Source organism: Vipera berus (assembly GCF_964194415.1).
Source record: "Vipera berus genome assembly, chromosome: 5".
Taxonomy (NCBI): Eukaryota; Metazoa; Chordata; class Lepidosauria; order Squamata; family Viperidae; genus Vipera; species Vipera berus.
Genome location: NC_138207.1, coordinates 104,222,473 through 104,246,165, shown reverse-complemented (window position 1 = coordinate 104,246,165; position 23,693 = coordinate 104,222,473). Strand labels below are relative to the sequence as shown.

The 23,693-nt window shown below is 44.0% G+C and overlaps 2 protein-coding genes across 2 annotated transcripts in view; both read right to left on the bottom strand.

Moving 5' to 3' along the window:
- The window catches only part of CSGALNACT2 (chondroitin sulfate N-acetylgalactosaminyltransferase 2), a 40,152-nt gene extending 33,950 nt beyond the window's left edge, over nucleotides 1-6,202 (bottom strand). The window contains exon 1 of the mRNA XM_081328240.1: nucleotides 6,134-6,202. The gene's annotated coding sequence lies outside the window, so the exon portion shown is untranslated. The remainder of the gene's footprint in view (nucleotides 1-6,133) is intronic.
- Nucleotides 6,203-16,889: 10,687 nt separating this feature from the next.
- RET (ret proto-oncogene) overlaps nucleotides 16,890-23,693 on the bottom strand; it is a gene marked incomplete at both ends in the record, with an annotated part of 108,077 nt that continues 101,273 nt past the window's right edge. The window contains 3 exons of the mRNA XM_081329728.1: nucleotides 16,890-17,041; nucleotides 19,973-20,120; nucleotides 22,875-22,974. Coding sequence (XP_081185854.1) covers nucleotides 16,890-17,041; nucleotides 19,973-20,120; nucleotides 22,875-22,974 — 400 coding nt within the window. The remainder of the gene's footprint in view (nucleotides 17,042-19,972; nucleotides 20,121-22,874; nucleotides 22,975-23,693) is intronic.

Genomic DNA, 23,693 nt, shown 5'->3' with positions numbered 1-23,693 from the left:
CCATTAACGTTGCTTATCAGAACGTCGCAAAAGATAGTCACATGACCCCAGGACACTGCGACCATCATAAACCAGGACCAGTTAACAGGCATCTGGATGTAAATCCCACGACCAGTGGGGATGCTGCCACAGTTGTAAGCGTGAAAAAAGGTCATATGTCATTCTTTCAAGTGCTGTTGTTAACTTCGGTCACTAAACGAACCATTGCCAAATCGAGGACTATCTGTACAGACAAAGATTCCACCAGCCTATAAATAGGCCCCGTCAGCAGAATCAAACAATAAATTTTGGATTAAACTGTATCAATCACACTGCAGCTTAGCATTGATGCCTGTTTAAATTCCCTGAAGAAAGACCAAAAGATGCACAAAAACAGATGTCCGGAAAGAACTGCTCTATGATGCAAGCTCCTGAAATGTTTTATTCATTTCTTCTCCTTCTACAGAAACCAGATCCTCTCCTTGTCTTGACTGCACCACCCTTTACCCCAAAGCTTTTTTTTTCAGGAGGCAACTGGACTTTCTTTGTTTTTCTTTGAAGACGTTTTGCTTCTCATCCAAGAAGCTTCTTCAGCTCTGACTGGAGGGTGGGGAATGGAAGGATTTATATTGCTTGGAGACCGCTGGTCATTTGCCTTCTTTTTAGAGTCGTTGAGGCCACTTGGAGGTTTGTTTGTGTGCACGGGGTTATTTGAGTGGTGCAAACGGGCTCGGACACTTATGGCCGTTGCTGCATCCCCACGGTCATGTGATCAAAACTCCCTAAACGAATGTTTGCAAGTCGAGTCCTGACCGCACTCTCTTCTGTCGGCCATCAAAAATTTCAGAACCCACCGAGATAGACTCGATTTTACTACCCGATTAATTAAAAACCTTTCTTGAGGATTAAAATAAAACGACGACAACAACAATAACAACAAAAGACCAATGTTTGTTATCACACTTCCGCGCAAAACTATCTGCGCCTGTTGCTTTAGGACTGCTGGCTGACTGCTGGCTTGGAAAACCACGGGGCCCTCTCCTTCTACAATCCCCACCTTTCTTCTCCCAAAGGTGTTTTTTCAAGAGGCAACGGGACTTTCTTTGTTTTTTCTTTGAAGACATTTCGCTTCTCATCCCAGAAGCTTCATCCGTTTGGATGGTGGGGAGTGGAAGGATTTATACTTTGACATAGGTGGCCTCTTTGAGCCTTCCTCTTTCAAGCCAGCGGTAGTCTCTGTCCAAAATGTGAACTTTGCCTTTCTCTTTTCAATGCAGATCTGTACATTGGGGAAACAAAACCACCTCTTCATAAATGAACGGCACAACGCAGGAGAACAAACAGGTCCGGAGCAGAGTCCGCAGGGCCATCTGCATTTAAAAGACAAAGGTCGCTCTTTCGAAGACAGCAAAGTCCATATTTCGGAGAGAGAGGACCGCTGGTCCAAGAAGCTTCTTCAGCTCTGGCTGGACGGTGGGACTGGTTGGTATGTCAAGGACTGCCTGTGCTATCTATTGACCGACTCCCTTAATTGTAGGAAAGCACAAGCAGATATTAATTACGGATATTAAGTCAGGGCTCTCCAACCTTGGCGACTTTGCTGGCTAGGGAATTCTGGGCGCTGAAGTCCACAAGTCTTAAAGTCACCCAGGTTGGGTGTGTTAAGTATTCCAAGCATTTTCAATGGTCTTTCCATAAGACAAAGCCAGTCCTAACTAGATCTCCCCCTTTAGTCTTGATGGAGAACTTTGGATGTAGAAGGGATTAAACGTTTACCTCTTTTATGTTCTTCCTTTATTATGATGATGATGATTATTATTTACCAAACAAAGGCAGAGCTGTGGCCTCTGCCTAGTTCAAACAACAACACAGCTGGGGAGAAAGTTCTGGGAACAAGATTCAAGACACAAAACTATTTTAATTACTATTATTGCTTTTCAAAACAGAGACATGCTCCCAAGCTTGAATACAGTCTATTGTGTTGCAGCCATACACACCTCCCCGAACAGCAAGAAAAAGGTTGCATCCAATGCAGCCTCTTCTGATAGAAAAATTCTGAAAGAAAGAAAGAAAGAAAGAAAGAAAGAAAGAAAGAAAGAGGGAGGGAGGGAGGGAGGGAGGAAAGGAGGAAGGAAGGAAGGAAGGAAGGAAGGAAGGAAGGAAGGAAGGAAGGAAGGAAGGAAGGAAGGAAGGAAGACTATTCTAGTTAAATTAGAAGAGGGCAAAAAAACAAAAGGTGAAAAGAAAGAAAGAAAGAAAGAAAGAAAGAAAGAAAGAAAGAAAGAAAGAAAGAAAGAAAGAAAAAGAAAGAAAACTTTCTTTCATAAGAGGAAGGGAAGGGAAGGGAAGGGAAGGGAAGGGAAGGGAAGGAAAGAAGGAAGGAAGGAAGGAAGGAAGGAAGGAAGGAAGGAAGGAAGGAAGGAAGGAAGGAAGGAAGGAGAGGGAGATGGCTAACTATTCTAGTTAAATTTGAAGAGTGCAAAAAATAAAAGTTGCAAGAAAGAAAGAAAGAGAGAGAGAGAGAGAGAGAGAAAGGGAAGAGAAAGGAAAGGAAGGGAAAAGGAAAGAAATTGAATTTTGACCCAGTCCCATTGTCCTACGCACTTTCCAGGAGACATTTTTGGCACAGCCCAAGCGGAAGCGAGAGACAGGCTGAAGGAAGAGGATAATCGCTTCTTCCGCCTCCTTTTCCCTTCTCAAATCCTCTGTTCAAGAACTGTTTGCTAACAGACGCAACCGGCAACCGGCCGGCACTTTAATTTTTATGGGGCAGGGTAATTAGCAGCTGGCATTTACCTAAGGCTTCGGAGTGTTTGCAATAGTTCGCATTAAATATTTACAACAACCGCTGACTGGTGAGGACGCAGCAAAGGCAGACCGGCAAGCCCAAGGATTCCCCAGCGTGGGAGTTCAGACGATCCAGTAACCCCAGTTCAGCTGGGCCACCTCGTCAGCTTCACGGCCTTCACACACCACGCAACGAGAAGGAGGAGCAATCTTGGCTGCTTAAAACAAAAAATAAAACCACCCACCCGCACGAGGGACCTCGATCCAGCCCCTTGCTCAGCGAGACGTTTGCTAAGCGACGCCTGCCTCCCTTTACGACCTTTGCTGGCCTCCGCTGTTAAGCGAATCACTGCAGTTCATAAGTGAGTAACACCGTTGTTACGTGAAATCCGGCTTTCCCCCCCCCACGGACTTTGCTTGGGAGGTCGTCGCAAAAGGGGATCGTGTGAAACACACACCGGGGATGCCGCGATGTCATAAATGTGAGTCTGAGTTTTGGTGACGTGATCGCTTTGGGGCGCTGCAACCATCGTAAGCGTGAAAAAATAAGAGTCATTAAGTCACTTTTTTTTCCAGTGCGGTCACTTAAACAAACTGTTGTTAAGCCGAGGACTACCTTGCATATATTTGTGTTTTCCTCTGCTCTCTCATTACTCTTTATCCATTTCTCCTGATTGTTTTGGGGCGTGTTTTTTTTAACACGTACGTTTTGCAAAACGGAATAAAACGACTTCAAACAAAAAGAAAAAAATACGGGAATTCAATGGGGAGGCTGCAATGGTGGTGAAGCGGGGAAAAGGTTTTAATTTCGGACGGTCGCTAAGCGAACAGTCGTAAGTTGAAGGATTATGTGTGTTGCAAGAGGGGGAAATCTGCTCAGAAGATAAGGCTGTTTGAAAGGGCAGGGCGAGAACAGGCGGACACGAGGATCCAGCAGAATGAACAACAGCGTTTCATCCAGTTTACAGGTTCTGCTCCCTACAACAAATGCATCTCCCACCCCAGGAATAATCAGCTGGGCTAGAAATAATACACCTTACAATACATGTGGATAGGATAGGATAGGATAGGATAGGATAGAAAATATGGAATAGAATAGAATAGAAAATAGAATAGAATAGAATAGAATAGAATAGAATAGAATAGAATAGAATAGAATAGAATAGAATAGAATAGAATAGAAATAGAATAATGTAGATTAGAATACAATATAGAATTTAGAATATAGAACAGAATTTAAAAATAGAACTAGAAATTGAAATAGAATAATGTAGAACAGAATACAATAGAAGACTGTAGAGTAGAGTAGAGTAGAATGTTGGAAGGAACTTTGGAGGTCATCTAGTCCAACCCCCTGCTCAGGCAAGAAACCCTATCCCATTTCAGACCAATGGCTGTCCAGTCTCTTCTTAAAACCTTCCAGTGTTGGAGCATTCACCGCTTCTGCAGGCAGGTTGGTTCCACTGGTTAGTTGTTCTAACGGTCAGGAAGTTTCTCCTTAGTTCTAGGTTGCTTCTTCTCTCCTTGACTAGTTTCCATCCGTTGCTTCTTCTCCTGCCTTCTGGTGCTTTGGAGAACAGCTTGACTCCCTCTTCTTTGCGGCAGCCCCTGAGAGACTAGAAGACTGCTATCATGTCACCACCTCGTCCTTCTCTTCATTAAATTAGGCAGACATGCCCAGTTCCAGCAACCGTTCTTTGCATGTTAACCTCTTAATGGTAGGGAGCCTCCAATATTGCAATTCAACAACTGCCCACTCTAGAGTTTGGCCAAGGAGCAAAAAACTCAACCCAAGTTTTGACAGGCTTCCCTCCGCCGGGCGAAAACCGTGACACCCCCCTCCCCTCCCCTCCCCTCCACGTTGCCTTCCCCTCCACCTAAAAAGAAAAGCAAGAACAGAAGGAACTACATAACCTACAATTTAGCAAAGTACTTAAAAAAAAGCAACTTCAAGCTGGTTGTGGAAACTCCCCGCCCTGTGAGATTTTGTTTTGAAAAAGAAAGAAAGAAAAAGTATCAAATATTTAGAATAAACACCCAACTTGATTCCTAAGCGGTAGAGAGGCAAACTTGCAGCGGAGGAGAAAATGTCTCCTCGGCCGGACTTGGATCCGCAGCTTTCCTTCCAGAAAACGTGGAAGCGGTGCCCGTGCACAACGTAACCGGCTTCACACGACACGCTCAGCACTAATCGGGTCAGAGAGCTTCGTTCCGATATTAATCACGGGGTTTAGAGGCAGCAGAAACCCAACTCGCCCTTCACAACTGGGGTCTGTCGACACGCACCAGCCCGCTTCATGCCAAACACGAGTCCGCCTCTCCAAACACAAGCAGAGCCGCTTCCCCTGCAAAGCGGGACACGACAACGACAGCCCTCCCCATTCAGACGTGCGTGTCTTCGAGGAGGGGGAGGGGAAAAAAAGCTCTGCCGGCAGGAAAAGCTTCAAGGCAGGGGAAAATAAAGGGGGGAAGGGGACGAAGCAGCGAGCTAGAGGGAGAGGAAAAGAGGGGGGGTATTTGCGGTTCGGACACGGAACGTTCCTATACACGCGCGGGTCGTCTGAACCCGCCTTCCCACCCAGCAAACGCGGCGGGAGAAGGTGGGGGGGGAGACGAGACGACTCTCTCTCTCTCTCTTCTCTGCACCAAGCCCAATTTGGGAGAGGGGAGGGTGGGGGAGGGCCAGTGGAGGTTTGGGGCAGGGAAGGGAAGGATGGGGAGAGGAGGGAGGAGGGAGGGAGGGAAGGAGAAAGAGAGGGAGGGAGGGAGGAAGGGAGGGAAGGAAGGAGAGAGAAAAGGAGCAAGGAAGGAGGGGAGGGAAGGAAGGAGAGAGAGAGGGAGGGAAGGAAGGAAGGGTGGAAGGAAGAAGAAAGGGAGGGAGGGAGGGAGGGAAGAAGGAAGGAAGGAAGAAGACATGGAGGGAGGGAGGGAAGGAAGGAGAGAGAAAGGAAGGAAGGAGGAAAAAAGAAGGGAAGGAAGGAAGGAGAAAGAGAGGGAGGGAGCGGGGAAGAAAGGGAGGGAAGGAAGGAGGAAGAAAAGAAGGGAAGGAAGGAAGAAGACATGGAGGGAAGGGAGGGAAGGAAGGAGAGAGAAAGGGAGGAAGGAAGGAAGGAGGAAGAAAAGAAGGGAAGGAAGGAAGGAAGGAAGGAAGAAGACATGGAGGGAAGGGAGGGAAGGAAGGAGAGAGAAAGGGAGGAAGGAAGGAAGGAGGAAGAAAAGAAGGGAAGGAAGGAAGGAAGAAGACACGGAGGGAGGGAAGGAAGGAAGGAGAAAGAGAGGGAGGAAGGGAAGGAAGGAAGGAAGGAAGGAAGGGACCAGAAGGGACTCCCCCCCCCCCCCTCGCCAGCCCCGAAGGAGCCCGGCTTACCTCCGCCTCGCCGCAGCGCTTCCTGCGCGCCAGCCAGCCAACGGGGCCCGGCCTGGCCTGGCCTCCCGCGGGGCCGCCCCTTCCAGCGGCGGCAGCGGCGGCGGCGGCGGCGCCCAGGAGGCGGGCAGGCTCGGCGGCGCCCCGCCCGTCCGTCCGCCCGCCCGCCCGGCCGGCTGGAGGCGGAGGCGAGGCGGGCCGGCGGGGCTGCGGGGCGGGCGGGGCGCCTGGGGGCCGCCGCCGGAGCTTCAGCGCGCCGGTGACATCATCCCAGCCGGGGCCGGGCGGACGGAGCTCCTCCCGGCCGGCCGCCAGCCCCGCGTCTCCGCAGCCTCGCCTGGCCCCGGCTGCCCTTGGGGGGAGGGGAGGAGGCGGTCCTCGCTTTACGGCCTCCCCGTGGAGCCCGGCCTGGATGGGGATGAGCGAGACGCTGCCCGCGTCCCTTCCCGCGGATGTTAAGCGAATCGCTGCAAGCTCTTCCGTTAGTCAGCCAATTGTGCGGTCGGTTAGGCTTCCCTGCCTTGCTAAGCCAGCTTTGCCCCGTTTTACGACTTCCCTTCGCAGGGATGTTAAGCGAATCGCTGCAAGCTCTTCGGGTAGTCACCCGGTGGCGGTTAAGCAAACCTGTCTTCCCCAGTGACTTTGCCGGTCAGAAGGTTGCGAAACGGGGATCACCCGATCCCGGGGACGCTGCGACCGTCGTAAATAGGAACTAGTTGCCGAGACTGTGAATGTAAAAAAAAAATGACGTGATCCTGGGGATGGCTGCGATGGTCGTATGCGTGGGGGAAGAAAAAAATCGGCCATAAGTTCATTCCGTGACTTTGAACGGTCGCTAAATGAACCGTTTAAGTCGGAAGACCACCTGTACTCGTCCTTACGGCGGGCCCGGTTGCAAGAGGTGGGGACTGGGTGCTGGCTAGCGTTTACGTCTCCTTGCTTGCGTCTGTTTCCAACTCGGGGTCCCACGCAGCCCTGGGACCCCTAAAATTTCTGTCACTAAGCGAGTTTTGCCCCCTGGTCCGAATCCTCTTCTGTGTTAAGTAAACTATCTGTTAAGATACAATAGAATTTAGGCTGGTTGTTTTTTTCCCCCTTTGAAACTTAATTTCAAACGTGTGCTCTGTCAAAACAGGAGATAAGCTTCTGCAATGCAGCCGGTCCTCAGCTTACGACCGCAAAGGAGGCCAAAATTTGTGTTGCTATGCGAAACGCTTTGCCCCGTTTTACCACCTTGCTTGTTGAAGTTGTTGAAGTGAACCGCGGCGGTTGTTAAATTAGTCGCACGGCTTTTGCTTGATTTGAATTTTGATCTTGCGACCGTGGAGATGCTGCAGCGGTCGTTAAGCGTGAAAAACAGTCGGAAGTCTCTTTCTCAGAATCGGAATAGAGCTGGGAGTGACCTTGGAGGTCTTCTAGTCCAGCCCCCTGCTCGAACAGGAGATCCTATGCCAGTGGTGGGATTGAAATAGGGGAACAGCCGGTTCTCTGTGTGGATGCCGCTTCCGGATGTCCATTCTGGGCCTGGGCAACCCAAAAATTAGCTACCAGTTCTGCCAAAGTGGTGCGAACCGGCTGAATCCCACCACTGTCCTATACCATTTCAGACAGTGATTAAGCACCCATAACTTCTGGAGGCATGCAGTTCCACTGGCTAATTGTCCTCACTGTTTCTCCTTAATTCCAGGTGGTTTCTCTCCTTGATTAGTTTCCATCCGTTGCTTCTTGTCCTGCCCTCGGGCGCTTTGGAAAATAAGTTGACCCCATTTTCTTCTTTGTGGCAGCTCCTCAAATACTGGAATACTGCTTTTATGTTCCCCCCCCCCATCCTTCTTTTCTCTGGCCATACCCAATTCCTGCAGCCGTTCTTCGTATATTTTAATGTCCAGGCCTTTAATTATCTTAGTTGCTCTCCGTTGCACATTTTTCCCAAAGTCTCAACATCTCTTTTTGTAATGCAGCGACCAAAACTGGATGCAGAATCCCAGGTGCGGCCTTACTAAGGCTTTATACAAACTGTACTAATAGTTCAATGCAGTTCGTTAAATGCATGCTTTTAAGCTGAGGTTTTAAGCTGCGTTCTCTGGCTGTGTGCTTTTTCGTCACAGCCACAAATCAGTTTAAAGCGCTGCTCCTGGGTTTTTCAGCCATCCTGGGGGTGGGACCGTGCATTTCCGCGATGCACAGGGTTTGAATCTCAAACTGCTCCTGTGGACGGTCCTCGTAAAAGGCCTTTTGCGCTTCGCACTTCTTGCACTACTCCACCATTGTGGCAGAAAGCTGGTAAGCCTTAGCAACCTCAGTGCCCCGTGGCTGTGTGCCATTGCGCGTGTGTTTATTGTCGAGGGCAGCTGCAATCAACTTCTTCGTTATTAGTTCAGCCTCTTTGTGGTAAGTGTATCTGGTAAATGTAATAAGGCCACACCTGGAATATGGCATCCAGTTTTGGTCACTGCATTACGAAAAAAGATGGTGAGACTTTTGGGGGGGGTGGGGGAGTGCAAAGAAGAGCAACTTAGATGATTATTAAGGCCTGGAGACTAAAACATACGAAGAAGAAAGGCTGCAGGAATTGGGTATGGCTGGACCAGGGGGGACATGATAGCAGTCTTCCAGTATTTGAGGGGCTGCCACAAAGAAAAGAGGGGGGGTCAACGTATTTTCCAAAGCACCAGAAGGCAAGACAAGAAACAATGGACAGAAACTCATCAAACTCATTCTGATTGATTAAAGTCTCGTGTGTGTCACTGTTAATCTCCGCATGTGGATAGCTGGATGACGGTGTAAGTCTGTAGTGCTGCCCCCATCTGTTAAGCACAAACAGGAAGGAAGACTACATTTATCCTGCCTTTTATTGTTTTTGTAAATAAATCAAGGTGGCAAAGATGGCCTAATACCCCTTCTTCCTATTTCCCCCACAAAATCCTTGTGAGATGAGTTGGGCTAAATTGTATTTCTGCACTTAGGACAGTGGGTGGTTACTTTCAGTCCTGGTTGATTTATGTGCGGTTCAGCACACTTGATCATTTATTTATACCTTGTATATAGCTGCCCATCTCCCAAGACGGTGATGATTAAAACGGAAACAAAAAGATCAAACACCAAACCAAAAGAGAAACACCAGTATATAGAACAACTAGATCCAATAAGGTATACATAAAATTTATGACCTCTAAAAATATTCCACTTATTACATGTTTTTGTTACACCAAAACCGATCAATATTACTGTGCCCTTAAGGTTTACTAGTAGACTCAAAACCTCCATTGTTTTCTGCTAGTGAAGAAGTGTTTTGCTTTTATTTTTGTATTTTGTATGTGTAAATATGTATACTTGTGTATGCATTTGTGCATGCGTCTGCATGTATATAATGTGAGTCACGCTGATAGTTTTACTTAAAATTAACAGGGCCGTCCAAAGTAGTAGGTGCTATCCATACTAGTGAATCATCACCACGGTGACAGTTGGGTAGGAGAATAAATTGCTAGTGTGCAAATCTTTTCTGGACGTGCAAACAGTGATAATCCCATTAATAGCTTTAGTCATTCTCGGAAAGTTGTTCCTGATAATCTGACAAAGGACAACATGATTTACAGCTATCCTGTGTGGGGAATTTTTCTGCCTTCCGTTCCTTTCAATTAAGACCAGGTTGGAAAATTGTATGTCTGTCACGCTGGGGGATTTTTATATGGACACAAAGCATGGACAACTGTCCCAAATGATAATGGATGCAGAACTTTACTCGCAACGTTGAATGCATACAACATGAGAGGGTCCTCCAAAAAACAGGTGAAAAGCTGGAAATTGTAATTTCACACACAAAAAATAGAATTAGAACGTTTAGGACACGTCGTAAACACTCGACAAGAAAACATCAATTGCTTAGGTTAATTACGGAAGGAAATATCCAGAGGAAACGTATCCCGGTTGGGAAACAAAAATGTAGGCACAGGGTTTGGCCAAAAGGCAACATCCTTGTTTTGTACAAGATCATCAAAAGAACAAAGAACGGTGACGGTTGCCAAGCTTCGTGAGGAGATGCTGCTAAAAGACGAAGCTTGCAAACAAGAGGATAAAAATCCCATCCTGCATTTAAAGCAAACGAGGAGCACACCACGCTAATTCTTCGTGGCACCATTCGGCCTTAGATGAGCAGGAGACGTCTACCCTTCCGTGGCCTTGCTCAGAATTGCAATGTAGATATTTCAGTTGACTTAAGGTCGATAGGATTGCCCCTGTATCCCAGGTTAAGAGGCCAGAGAAGCAATAACTAGCCACAAACAAACAAAAAACAAAAAAACAAAAACGGGACTGTAATTGTTTCTTGATCTGGACAAGCTTGAAGTCATTCCTGAGACTTAACGCTTTCCCTGAATTTTTCAAGAAAGCACCACAAGCCACTACAAAAACAGAATCAGAAGTGTTTTAAATGAGTCTGGAGATTCTCAACCATCCAGGTCCTGGTTGTCCCAAAGGTGCTTTTCCAAAAGGTAACTGGAGGTGTGTGTTTTGTGTGTGTGTGTGTGGGGGGGGGGTGTTTCCTTGAAAACATTTCATTTCTCATCCAAGAAGCTTCTTCGGTTCTCAAAGGAAACCAAGGGGAAAATAAAGTCGAGTTGCCTTTTGGAAAAGCAACCTCGGGACCTATTGTCAACAAGGAATCCCTTGAGTTGTGGCCTTGGGTCTACTATAGCCTGTTTTGACCGGCCCTCTGAGTGAAGTCCTGATTAGGGAGCTGAGAGAAAGAATTAGCTAAGGTAGATGGTCTTAAAGCAATCGGTGTTTGGAATTTCTGAGTTGTATTCAAACAGAACATCTGGAGGCAACAGACCTGACTGAAAACATGAACATTTACAGATAAAGGTAAAGGTTCCCCCGCACATGCGTGCTAGTCGTTTCCAACTCTAGGGGCCGGTGCTCATCTCCGTTTCAAAGCCGAAGAGCCAGCGCTTGTCCGAGGACGTCTCCGTGGTCACGTGGCTGGCATGACTAGACGCCAAAGGCGCACGGAACGCTGTTACCTTCCCACCATAGTGGTCCCTATTTTTCTACTTGCATTTTTACGTGCTTTCGAACTGCTAGGTGGGCAGAAGCTAGGACGAGTGACAGGCGCTCACTCTGTTACGCGGCACTCGGGATTCGACCCGCTAAAATGCCGACCTTCTGATCGACAAGCTCAGCGTCCTAACCCACTGAGCCACCGCGTCCCTTACATTTACAGATACCCCCCCCCAAAAAAACCCCATCCTGGTTGCGATTCAAGTCTCAAGCCTTCCATACGCGACTAACATCAAGAAGAACTCTGCATGTTTTCCTGGGACACCCACTTACCTGCTTACGAGGCTATCCATCTTTAGAAATTCATTTTGGAAGAATTTGCTTTCTCCTTTTGCCCACATCTTTGTCCCCTAACCTTAGCATCTGGACAATTGTTGCTTGGCAGTAGTAGCAGCAATGAGGGGAGTGACAAATGAGTCGATTGTCATTTTATCGTGACCTTATTTCTTATGAATTCCTGGGCCACACCAGTCCAGGTAAAATATCTGTGGAGGTTGGTTATAAAGCAGAATGTCCTCCCTCTCGTGATCTTCACAGTATCTCAACCCCTTCAGAAGGACAGTCGGCCACTGTCCAAATCAATCAATCAATCTCTTCCCCCCCTCCCTTTTTCTCTCCCTCTTCTCTCCCATCACTCTCCTTCTCTCCCCCTCCCTCTCCCTCTCTCTCTCTCCTTTACAACCAAGTCCCCTTAATTTCAACTCAAGCTGCAACCTATCAGCAGACACCAATAAAGGAGAATACGTGTAGCTCAGAGATGACATGAGGGGTCCCTGGTGCACTCTGAGCTGGCTTGTTTTCTTGCAGACGTTTCATTGCCCAAACCAGGTAACATCATCAGTGCAAGTAGGGGGTGGGGTGTGCAGGGAGGAGGAGGGGGAGGAGGAAGAGGAAAACAACCAGGCTCAGAGAACACTGGGGACCCCAAAGTCATTGTTCTCCTCCTCCTCCTCCTCCTCCCTCCCTTCTAGCCCTGATGTTGTTACCTAGTTAGAGTAATGAAACGTCTGCAGGAAAACAAGCAAGCTCAGAGAGTACCCAGGACCATTCATATCAGCAGACAACTAGCCATTCCTTTCTCTGTTTTGTTAGCCTTCCTCTCTTTCCCCATTTCTTAGCACTTTGGCCTCAAATCATAATAATAATAAATCTATAAAATCGCCTTTCCTTCTCCGGCCTCAAATTCACTCAGCTTCTGGGATCTGAGGATAGGGACACACACACACACACACACACACACACACCACACACACACACCCCTGACGCCTACTTACATATGGTGATTTATTTATTTTTTTGCAGTCCTGCCACATGCTAACTGGGGCTGTTTCTATGGTAGTGGGATTTTGCTTTTGGATGAGATTCCTACGAAAATGTAAGGCTATCTGACTGAAGACAGGGCTACGATTTTTAATTTACAACCGGCCCTAACACAAGATTCCAAACCTGGGAAAGTTCAGCTGTTTTTTATAAATGAATGAATGAATGAATGAATGAATGAATGAATGAATGAATGAATAAATAAATAATTGTAGAAGCCTCTCTTGAATGTTTCATGAGTAGCAGTGAAAAATGTCTCGAACCTGTCTTGAAGAAAAGGAACAGAGCCACGTTTCAATACTAGAGATACTCTCCATCTCCAAACAGAGTTAAGCGAGAGAGCAATACTTCTACAGACCACGATAAGATCAGACCGCTGAAAAGAAACCACCATGACCAAAACAAAACAAAACAAAAACACCACGCCACAATTCCGAAAAGCCAGCAAATTCAGTTAAAAGAGTGCAAAAATGTATTTATTATATTCTGTTTTTAAAACCCGGAGCAAATCAGAAACCCCTTTCCAGAAATTAATAAATTGGGTGAAGACCGCCGTGCTTTTTATTCTTGCCAAGCCAAAATAGACAGCGCAATCGAATGCTCAAAACATGTTTCTAAAATTTGTATTCCCCTGAAAAAGGAGAGAAGAGGTGACAAGCCTCCTTTTGAAATGCTTGTCAAAGTTTTCTTAAATTTTTGTTTAAATGAAACACAGGCAGTTATGTTCACCCAGTTTTGCCGTCCTTATTTGTGGTTCCTCATTTTTGTGCTTTATGTGTGGTTTTGCCTGGGTGTGCAGGTGCATTAACTGTTTCATCTACGTATCTTCCTTTTTGTGTGTGCGCCCTGTGGTAAAATTTACTGTTTCAACGTTATTTAGATTCCCCTTTTTGCCGAATTGTCTTGTAACTTCTTTAGATTGTAATACTTCCTGTAAAATGAGTGCTGAATCAAAAAAAAAAAGGTAATTAAGAGTGATTTTATATTTTGGGCATGGCCCTTTACCCTGGATTTAGATTCTGACACAAACTGCTTTCCTTCCAGCCTTCTAGAAAATTCTTGTTTAGTTATGGCCACAGATAATCGGACAACCCCTTTCGGATAGCATGTATGACATGTTCATATTCTCCCTGTAGCTGTCAAGGGCAAAAGTTTGAGAATCTTCTCTTAAATAATCCATAGGTTTTACAGTTACGCTGCTGTTTGTCTTAAAAAAAATGTCATTTCAAATTTCCACAGCCGACAGAGGAAAAACCTGGCTGCTTGGTGGCTATTTTTGAGTGCAAATAACCTGCGAGGACGCCTTGAATTAAAGATCGTGTCAAGAATGAAAATTTGGCAGCTACGTGCCCCTCTGTTTTCACCTTGCCCTTAGACAAAAAAAAGGGGGGGAGGTGTTTTTTTTTTGACTGGGTGAGTCAGAGAAACGAAACTTTTCCAGTTCTACGGAAGGAAAGTCAGCAGTATGGAAACCTTTCAAGGACATTCTAGCAGGTGTGAAGAAGATAGCAGACGGTTCCCATAGCAAAGTTTTACCTTGCCTTTACCAGGCCATGTATTCAATAAACAGTTAAGCTTTTCAGAAATGAGAATAATCCTGCATTTTTTATTTGGCTACTTGAGCTGGAAGTTGACAGACAATGGAAAATAGAAAAAGACAATGGGTCAATGGCAGAAAGAGCAGCTATTTCTGATCACAGTGTTGGGTTTGTCAAACTCCTTTATCGCTGCTCCACAGCTAAAATCATAAAAGCTGTGTAAAAGCCGTGGATCTGTATGCTTTTTTTAAAAGAAGGAACTCAAAAGTCCAAGATTAAGGGAAAATAATCGATGTTTCTTCATTCACATTCCTTCTTTCGTCTTTATATTGAAAGCCAACACTGCTGACTCGGGTACAGAAACACACAGTGTGTGATTGTGGCCCTCCCAGGGCACAATTTCTTGCGCTGTACAAACAGCCACAGGTCACATCTTTCAGTGCTGTTGTAACTTGGAACAGTCACTAAATGAATTTTTGTAAGTCGAGGCTTGCCTGTAGTGTACAATTTCTTCCTTTGGCCCAAACTAGACAATTGTAGCTAAATTCCTCAAGGGCCCCATTTTATGATAGGGACCCTTCAGTCGCTACAGAGTTCTGCTCAACCCCAATGAATTATTAAAACTCTTGACATTTACATATTTTATTATTATTATGAGATGACTGCGTGTTACAGGATACCGACAGCTGTTAGACATCTGTGTACACAGATACATTTTTTCCTTGTAAACACAAATGCATAATATAATAGTTTACAGAACAGAAATGTCCTCCTGTTCCTTCATCTGAAAAGTAGCTTATTTGGAAACCAAGTTATCCTAAGGAAGTGTTCAGCCCTCTTGTATGATGGGTTTTGGTTTTTTGGTTTTTTTTTTGGCAATCTGACTCGTGATTTCTGAAATAATTGGAACACGTAAAGGAGATGCACAAAATTACTCGGCTGAAAACTAAAGAGACGGGAGCAATGCTTTGGTATATTTTGAATACGCAAGGGTATCCCAAAAGGATAAAAATGATGGATTCACACATTCCGGCATTCTTTAGAGATTGTGAAACGATGAACAAAAAAAATAAAATAAAATAAAATACAATCATGTAACGCGCCACTTGCTACACATTGCAAGAAGGCTCTGTAAAAACTCAGCTCGCTTCCGAAAAATGTGCCAAAATTGAAAAAAAACAAAATACTTCTGGGGTTTATTTTAGCTTTTATACTCTTTGGAAAAAAGACAAACAACCTTAGACTTTTTTTTCTCTCTACCCTGACGGAGGAGAAAAAAACACACAAAATACACAGAGTAAAGATTAAATATGAGACGAAAGAGTGTGTACTGCACACACACACACGTTTTATGCAAAAACAGGAATATAAGTTAAAGATTCTGTTGGGGCTAATGCAAACTCAACACTCATTTTCTCTTAGCTTTGGTTCACAAACTGGATCTTGCCCCCTTTCCCCTCTCAATGTATGTGTCTTCAGTTAGTAATGGTGGTTAATGTAACCAAGATTTCTGGTTTACCATGGCTTGGACTATAGAATATGAAGATAATGATAGTGTACCATCAAGGCAGTGTCAATTCTTCATGGCCAACAATTAAAGTTGTCTCGCAGAGGATCTTTGCCTGGTGCTTTAGGTTTTCCAACAGTTTGATCTGAAGAATCCTTGTTAATATTGACTAAAGACTGAGGACCGTAACAGTTGAAATGGAATTAAAGTGGAAGGCAGAAATTTGGTCTACGAGGGAAGGGAAAGACTGCAGATGCAAATTATGCGTGTGGAGTTTATTCGCCATGGTTAAGTACTGGATGGGTGGCGGAAATAAAAGCTTTCAATGAACAAAGCAAAATTTATGGAGCAAGACTAAACTGGTTCTGTTTGTGCCAGTTTTGTTCAAAACATCTGGAGCCCACGTTAAGATAACAACCAGAAGGAATGCGATGGAAAACAAATTATATTGGGTGGGTAGTCTAAGATCAGGTCTCTAGCTTATAAGATAGCCAAGTTTTCTATTGTGCTAACGGTAAGAACAATTTAACCCTGATTTTTTTTGTCTTTTTTTTTAAAGAACACTTATTTTCCTATAACCACAGAAGAGTAAGACTATTACTACAGGTTTCCAAAATGCTGTTTTTTGGTCCATTATCACTCTTGGTGCCAAACCAATTTCCTACTGCCAATTCAATCTGAACGCTTAATGCGAGATTGAGCTCAGGCATTTTGGGGAAAAACAACAACAAGTGCTTCCCACTTTGTGCTTCTTGCTCTAATTTGCCTTTTTTTTTTCCTTAGCAACAACCACAGGGAACAAAAGCCGCTAGTGAAACAACAGGATTTCGCTCACCGCCCCGTAAAACAGCCGTTCCACGACTGAGACGTTATTCGGAACACTTACGGAAGGAGTCCAGCGGCTGCATCAAATCTAAATGAAATTCTTGGAGAAATAGGTCCTAAAATAGTTTTTTTTAAAAAAATCTGCCAGGGAGGTCAAGGGGACCCAAAATGGCAGCCGTGGACTATATATCCTCGTGACCAAGATCTCAGCCTGTTTTGAAACCCCTTTGGATGCCACTTTTAGGATGTTAAGAGCAGGACAAAGTCCGTCATGCTGTTCGCCATCAGAAAAGGGGAGGAAAACATTTTAGAAACTAAAAAAAGTAAATTTCAACTTATGTAAATTTCAAAAGGTAAAGGGAAGGAACGCCTGTTTGCTTCGACCGGTTGTGGCTATTCAAAGAATGAGCTGAGGGGGACAATCAACTCTCTTTGGACACGGGGGTGGGGGGTGGGGGTGGGGGTCTCCTTCCTGCATTAGTTACCTTCCGGCCAGCAACTGTTAAAACTATCAAACTCTGTCCATAAATTTGGTCGCTGAGGGTGAAACCATCCAGTTAGCATAAACACTATCATTTGCATATCTTGAAAACACAGCCTTAGGCCCGTCGCTTCTGGCAAGTGGAACAGGGCTCTCTTCGGGCCAGTTCGGATATGACATGCCTAAAAATGGAAAACAGATAATTTTTTCTGCACTGAAGAAACAACACTTCACGTGCAGACAGAAAAGCCCTTGGCAAAACTCCCTTTCGCAAATTGCAAGCCAATTGACAAAGTGGACGCCCCGCCTTCCGCCAAGAAACTCAAAAGGTTTTTTTTTTCCAAAGCTAAAAACCCACAAAAATAGGTACTTGGATGCATACTGCTAATACAGGGGTCCCCAACTTCTGGCCCGTGGAACGGTACTGGTCCGTGGCATGCCAGCAACCGGTCCACACAAACAAGCAAAGCCCTATCTGCGGGATGCAGGCAACACACAAAACCATGCACCCTCTAGTCCGTGGGAAAGCCTCTCTCCACGGAACCGGTCCCTGGTGCCCAAAAGGTTGGGGACCTCTGTGCTAACGGGTTTTCTGTCAAGAAGCTCTTTAAAAAAAAACAACAACTGAGAATGATATATTTTTAGGTAAAGGTATAGGTTCCCCCGCACATGTGTGCTAGTCGTTTCTGACTCTAGGGGCCGGTGCTCATCTCCGTTTCAAAGCCGAAGAGCCAGCGCTCGTCCAAGGATGTCTCCGTGGTCATGTGGCCGGCATGACTAGACACCAAAGGTGCACGGAACGCTGTTACCTTCCCACCGCAGTGGTCCCTATTTTTCTACTTGCATTTTTACGTGCTTTCGAACTGCTAGGTTGGCAGAAGCTGGGACGAATGACAAGCGCTCACTCTTCTACGCGGCACTCGGGATTCGACCCACCAAACTGCCGACCTTCTGATCGACAAGCTCAGTGTCCTAACCCACTGAGCCACCGCGTCCCTTTTGATATATTTTTAGGGGAATGCAAAAACACAGGGGGGGCGGGGTTCTTGCAGTGGCGCAAGCAAGAATAAATCTCGCAATTTGAAAAAAAAGGTTTAAAGTCTCTGCGTGCGTGATTCAATCAGACACTGACCATCTCACCGAGAGAGGAAGGAAGGAAGGTTTATTTGTGTGTTTGTGTGTGTGTGTGTGCGTGCGTGCATATGTACGTGTTTACATGCACACACAAAAGTGTATATAAATATGTTCGAGAGCCCGGAACATACTCCGTAAGGCCACTGAAAACGTATATAAACAAAAACTCTATTCTGGCTTTTTGTAAATGGCTTAATTTAATGTTTGTCTTTTTAAAAAAAACTGTAAGGTGCTCGTAGTTCTTTTGGAATTAGGCAGGGGTAATTATAGTACCCAGCCCAATTCCTTGATCCCACTAAGTCAAGTATCTTATAGGGAATTCTAATCCTGACCATTGAAAAATTCTCGCCCATTTCCCCCCCAAAAAATCCGAGATTTCAAAAACAAGATTAACTAGGCATGAAAATTGTTTTTAAGTGCCCGGCTAGGAATTTGAGAATTGGGGATCCGGGATTAAAGCACCTCGGTGTGGCAAATAAAATTGAAAGGCATGGCTTGAATTAAAGTCATTTCAAGGCATTGATGGCACGTGCAATGTTTAATTAGGAGATCAAAATGTAGGAGTTTTGGCAAGATCTGTCTTTACTGTCCATCTCACCAACACAATATCAAAGCACATCCCTTCTTAAGACACTTGAAAAAACATTCAAAACAGGGTGTAGAGGCCAACATTTTCGTGAGGGGTGGGGGGAAAACACCCCAAAGCATGTGAAAACAGCAATGGTTGTTTTCACTGGGATCCTCAACAATTCTCTATCCAGCAGTGGTGACTTTCCTACAGTTTCAGCTGAGCCTTTCAGTTCTTCCCACCCCAGATCCATCTGGAAAAAACTCCTGTTACTCAGTAAGCAGGCACTGGCTGTACAGAATCATAATATACACAGGCAACATTGCTGATTGTGGACTCCATTCGAATCCAAACAAGAGCGGACTCTAAACAGTGAAATGGAGAGGATCAACTCAAACTTTGAAGCGGTTAAAAACGGTGATGCTGAAAAAAGAAGAGACCACCTAAAAAAAGGGGGGGGGTTAAATGCTCCAACCCCAGACGTACACAAAAGGATAATTTTTAATTGGATAATGGCCAGCATATTTTTTTTTAAAGTTCCCCTGAGAATGCTTCCCTGATTCTAGGATTTTTGTCTTTCTTAGACTACATATATCTATATCCATATATACTGTATGTATATATATATATGTATGTGTATATATATATATATATATATATATATATATATATATATATATGTATGTATGTATGTGTGTATATATATATATATATATATATATATATATATATATATATATATATATATATATATATATATATATATATATATATATATATATATATATATACACACATATATATACATATAGTATATATGGATATAGATCAAAAAAATAAAGGGAACACTTAAACAACACAATGTACTGTATTTAATAGTAGGATGTCTTATCTTGTGTTCCCTTTATTATATATATATATATATATATATATATATATATATATATATATATATATATATATATATATATATATATATATATATATATATATATATATATATATATACACACACACACACACACACATATACATACATACATATACATATATATTATATATTATATATATATATATATATATATATATATATATATATATATATATATATATATATATATATATATATATATATATATATATATATATATATATATATAGTAATTGTTGAACACAGCTGTAAAAGCGGCTAAAGGAACAGCCTATGGCAGAACTTGACAGTGACAAATGAAAAAAAAGGGAAGGGGGGAGAGGGAGTTAAAAACTTGCCAAGCAAAGTTTGATTGGTGTCACCCCAACAAATAATACTCGATAGGGCATTACAGAGAGTGATGAGGACAGTGCAGAAGAAAAATCAGTTTTGGGAGGTTGGTGTGTGGCTAGAATCTAGTAAATGCATGTGAAATTCTACCATAGAGTTTGTTTTCAATCCATGTGGAAGGAAGAGTTCGAGGGAGGGGAACGTTATTACAATCCACGAGGGGCGTCTCTTCTTCCGACAGTCCATCGTCGTAAAGCAGAGAGTCCGAAGGAGTGGAAGCGGCCAGATCTAAATAGTCCTAAGCCGATAAAAGAGAAAAAAGGTTAAGGACAGAGGCCTCTGGCTCTCCCGTTCGAGTCAAGTTGATCATCCTGAAGGAGCAAAACTTGTCAGGCACAAGCAACCAGATCCAGATGGGTAGAGTTCAAGCTAGCTACTTTATTGCATTCTGCCTATAATACAGGAATCTCCCTAGACTCCTTGCCTCCCCTTGAGATGCTGGCTCAGGATTTCTGGGAGTTGAAGTGCCTGAGTCCTAAAAGAGCCAAAGTTGCCTACTCCTGGGATAGACCAAGGTTCCCTGGAGGCTTTATAGATCTCTTGCAGCGATTCAAAGCTATTTCCCTGGTTTGGCTCCCTTCCCTGCCTTGTTGTACATTTTCCAGTAAAAACTCAATTTGGATGGCAATAGCAATAGCACTTAAGACTTATATACTGCTTCACAGTGTTTCACAGCCCTCTCTGAAGCGGTTTACAGAGTCAGCATATTGCCCCAGCAATCTGGGTCCTCATTACCAATCTCAGAAAGATGGAAGGCTGAATCAAGAGCAGTAATACTTAAGATTTATATGCCGCTTCATAGTGCGTTACAGCCCTCTCTAAGCGGTTTACAGAGTCAGCATATTGCCCCCAGTAATTTGGCTCCTCATTTTACCGACCTCGAAAGGATGGAAGGATAGGAGGCTGAGTCAACCTTCAGCCGATCAGGATCAAACTGGCGGCAGTTGGCAGAATTAGCCTGCAATGCTGCATTCCAACCACTGCACCACCAATGCTCTTATAGATAGATTCAGAATATTCTATCGTCTGGAAAACCAACAGCCCTGGAGATATATTTCCTTGGAATCGGCCCATTCCATGTTTCCTTAGATACCTGCTGAAGTTCTCCAGTTTCCCTCAATTTAGGTAGCATTCCCTGCCAACATGTTAGTATCATGGGTCTGGCAAGGAACTCCTGCAGAAACCTACAGCATTCACACCCAGCATTATATCTTGTTCTCTCAGGAGAATGGGTCATCAATTTGCTACAGAAGTCTCTCTGTGTAACACTTGGTGTGAAATTATGGAAATTTTTTTCCAGAAGCACTGAATTCATGCACAGATTTGGGGGCAGGGGAAACACTCCCCCCAAGCAAATAACATGCTTTGCATTCATTTGAACCCTTCGCTAACAGTTCTGGTACAGATCAGATGACTATCACGTGATCGCATCACACCTCAACGTAATGTGGATTTAGTCTTATTTGCAAGATATGATCTTCTAATCTCTTCTCAGTGGGTGTGCCTGCCCTGTGGAACCAGCTGCCCGCGGAGCTTAGGACTGCCCCCGACCTCTGTTCATTCCACCGGGACCTGAAGACCTGGCTCTTTGAGCTTTCTGGCCCAGGCTGAGAGTTTTTAATTGGGGTTTTTATATTTTTCAGGGATCAAATTTAATTATTTTTAATTGTTTTTAACTTTTGTATTGATGTTTTTAAATACCTTGTAAACCGCCCTGAGTCCTACGGGAAAAGGGCAGTATATAAATTCAATAAACTTAAACTTAAACTTAATATAATTGCACTGTATTAAAATAGCAAAGCAAGGCTGTAAGTGCTCACCACATCCTATAAGAAGAAAGCCATTTGCAAGTTTGGGGAAATCCCAAGATCAGCAGAATTGCACCAACCCCATTGTAAAATACATCTGGCAATTTCTCAATTGTTTTCTTCCCCAAGAGGAGAGTTTATTTGAGTTTTATTCCTGACAACTTCTTTTACGTTTATGTTGATTCTGTTTGGGGATTTATTTTCTTGTAGCAGCTGGTGAGGGCTTTATTATCACATAGGAGGTACAGAAGGGTGATACTGTGTCAAGGTATTAATTTAATTTATGTAATGATGTAATGTAGTGTAAGGTGGATGATGCAATGATAGGAGTGACTCAGCAGGGTCTGTATCCCTTTAAGAGCCTGAGTGTAAAAGGGAAGGCTTTGCTGGAGTATCTCTCTCTTTTTCGTTTCCTGCTGTAACTGATGTATGCTGGAGTTTGCTGTATTACCACTTATATGTATATTGTTCCTGGTGTGTGATATTGTTGATAGTGTAAGATAAACCACCATTTACTATAGACCACTGTTTACTGTATTTACTCCTGGGTTATCTCAGCGCCATAAGACTGTGTATGCTCTGACATACTGCTATTTTATTTCATGTTTTTGTATGATATCCCCTTTCCTTTCCTTTCCTTTCCTTTCCTTTCCTTTCCTTTCCTTTCCTTTCCTTTCCTTTCCTTTCCTTTCCTTTCCTTTCCTTTCCTTTCCTTTCCTTTCCTCCCCTGCTAGTGCTATGAGGCCTGCATTGTTGGGCTGAATTCACATTTCCTATTTCCAAAAGTTGCCCAAGGTGATGCTACGTTACACAAGATGTCCTTTTCTTCATGAACTTGTGTTTCTAGTTACACTTCCTTTAAATTAAACTTATGATATGTGATTACTACAATCAGAGCCTGTGTGTGTGTGTGTGTGTGTGTGTGTGTGTGTGTGTACAAAAGCGTTTTGCACTCTGCCCTTCCATCTGACCTCAAATGTTTTCTTAATCTAAATAACTGCAGCCCATCTGATCACATGTGATTAGCTGGGCTTTTCTCCCTGCCTGCCTTTCTTTTAAATCTCTCCTTGAGCAAAGTTCTCTTCAAATAAAGACACTACAGAGACATTTACCCATCAACCCCCCCAAACACCCCCCCCACACACATAGCTATGTAGCGGTAATAAATTTTGTAAGATCCTTACCCGGCTTTTCACCATCATTTTTTCTAATTCTTTACTGATCTCAGAAAATGTTGGCCTCTTATCTGGTTCCTGTTTCCAGCAGCGAAGCATCAAATTGTACCTTTAAGAAAACAAGCAAAGTTTGAAACTTCAAAGGAGGAGGAGGAAGAGGAGGACTGTGGGGTCCTTGGTGCTCTCTGAGCTGGCTTGTTTTCTTGCAGACATTTCATTACTCCATTAGGTAACATCATCAGGGCTGGAAAGGAGTGGGGTTTGCAAGGGGAGGAAGGAAGGAAGGAAGGAAGGAAGGAAGGAAGGAAGGAAGGAAGGAAGGAAGGAAGGAAGGAAGGAAGGAAGGAAGGAAGGAAGGAAGGAAGGAAGGAAGGAAGGAAGGAAGGAAAAGAAGGAAAAAATGTGGGGTCCTTGGTGCTCTCTGAACTTGGTTGCTTTCTTGCAGATGTTTCATTACCCAACTAGGTACCATCAGCAGTGCAAATAGGGGATGGGGTTTGCAAGGAGGAGCAGGAGGAGGAGGAGGAGGAGGGGAATAATTCCTGGATTGCAACATTTCTTTTTTGTCGGTTTTGTGAGGGTGGTATTGGAATCTACTGGAATGTGGCACCCCATGAAATAAGCTATCACAAGTCTCCATCCTGTATCTTTTTCAATTTTTCTTGTCTATTTTATGACCTTTTCAGAAAAAAAAAAGCTTTAGGACAAATCCAATAGATTTCTCCACACATACATACATGGGACTTTCGTTAAATGCCTTAATTTAATGAATTCATACTTTGGGGTTTTTTTTTAAAGAAGGACGTCCTTGGTTCGGTTCTCATCTCA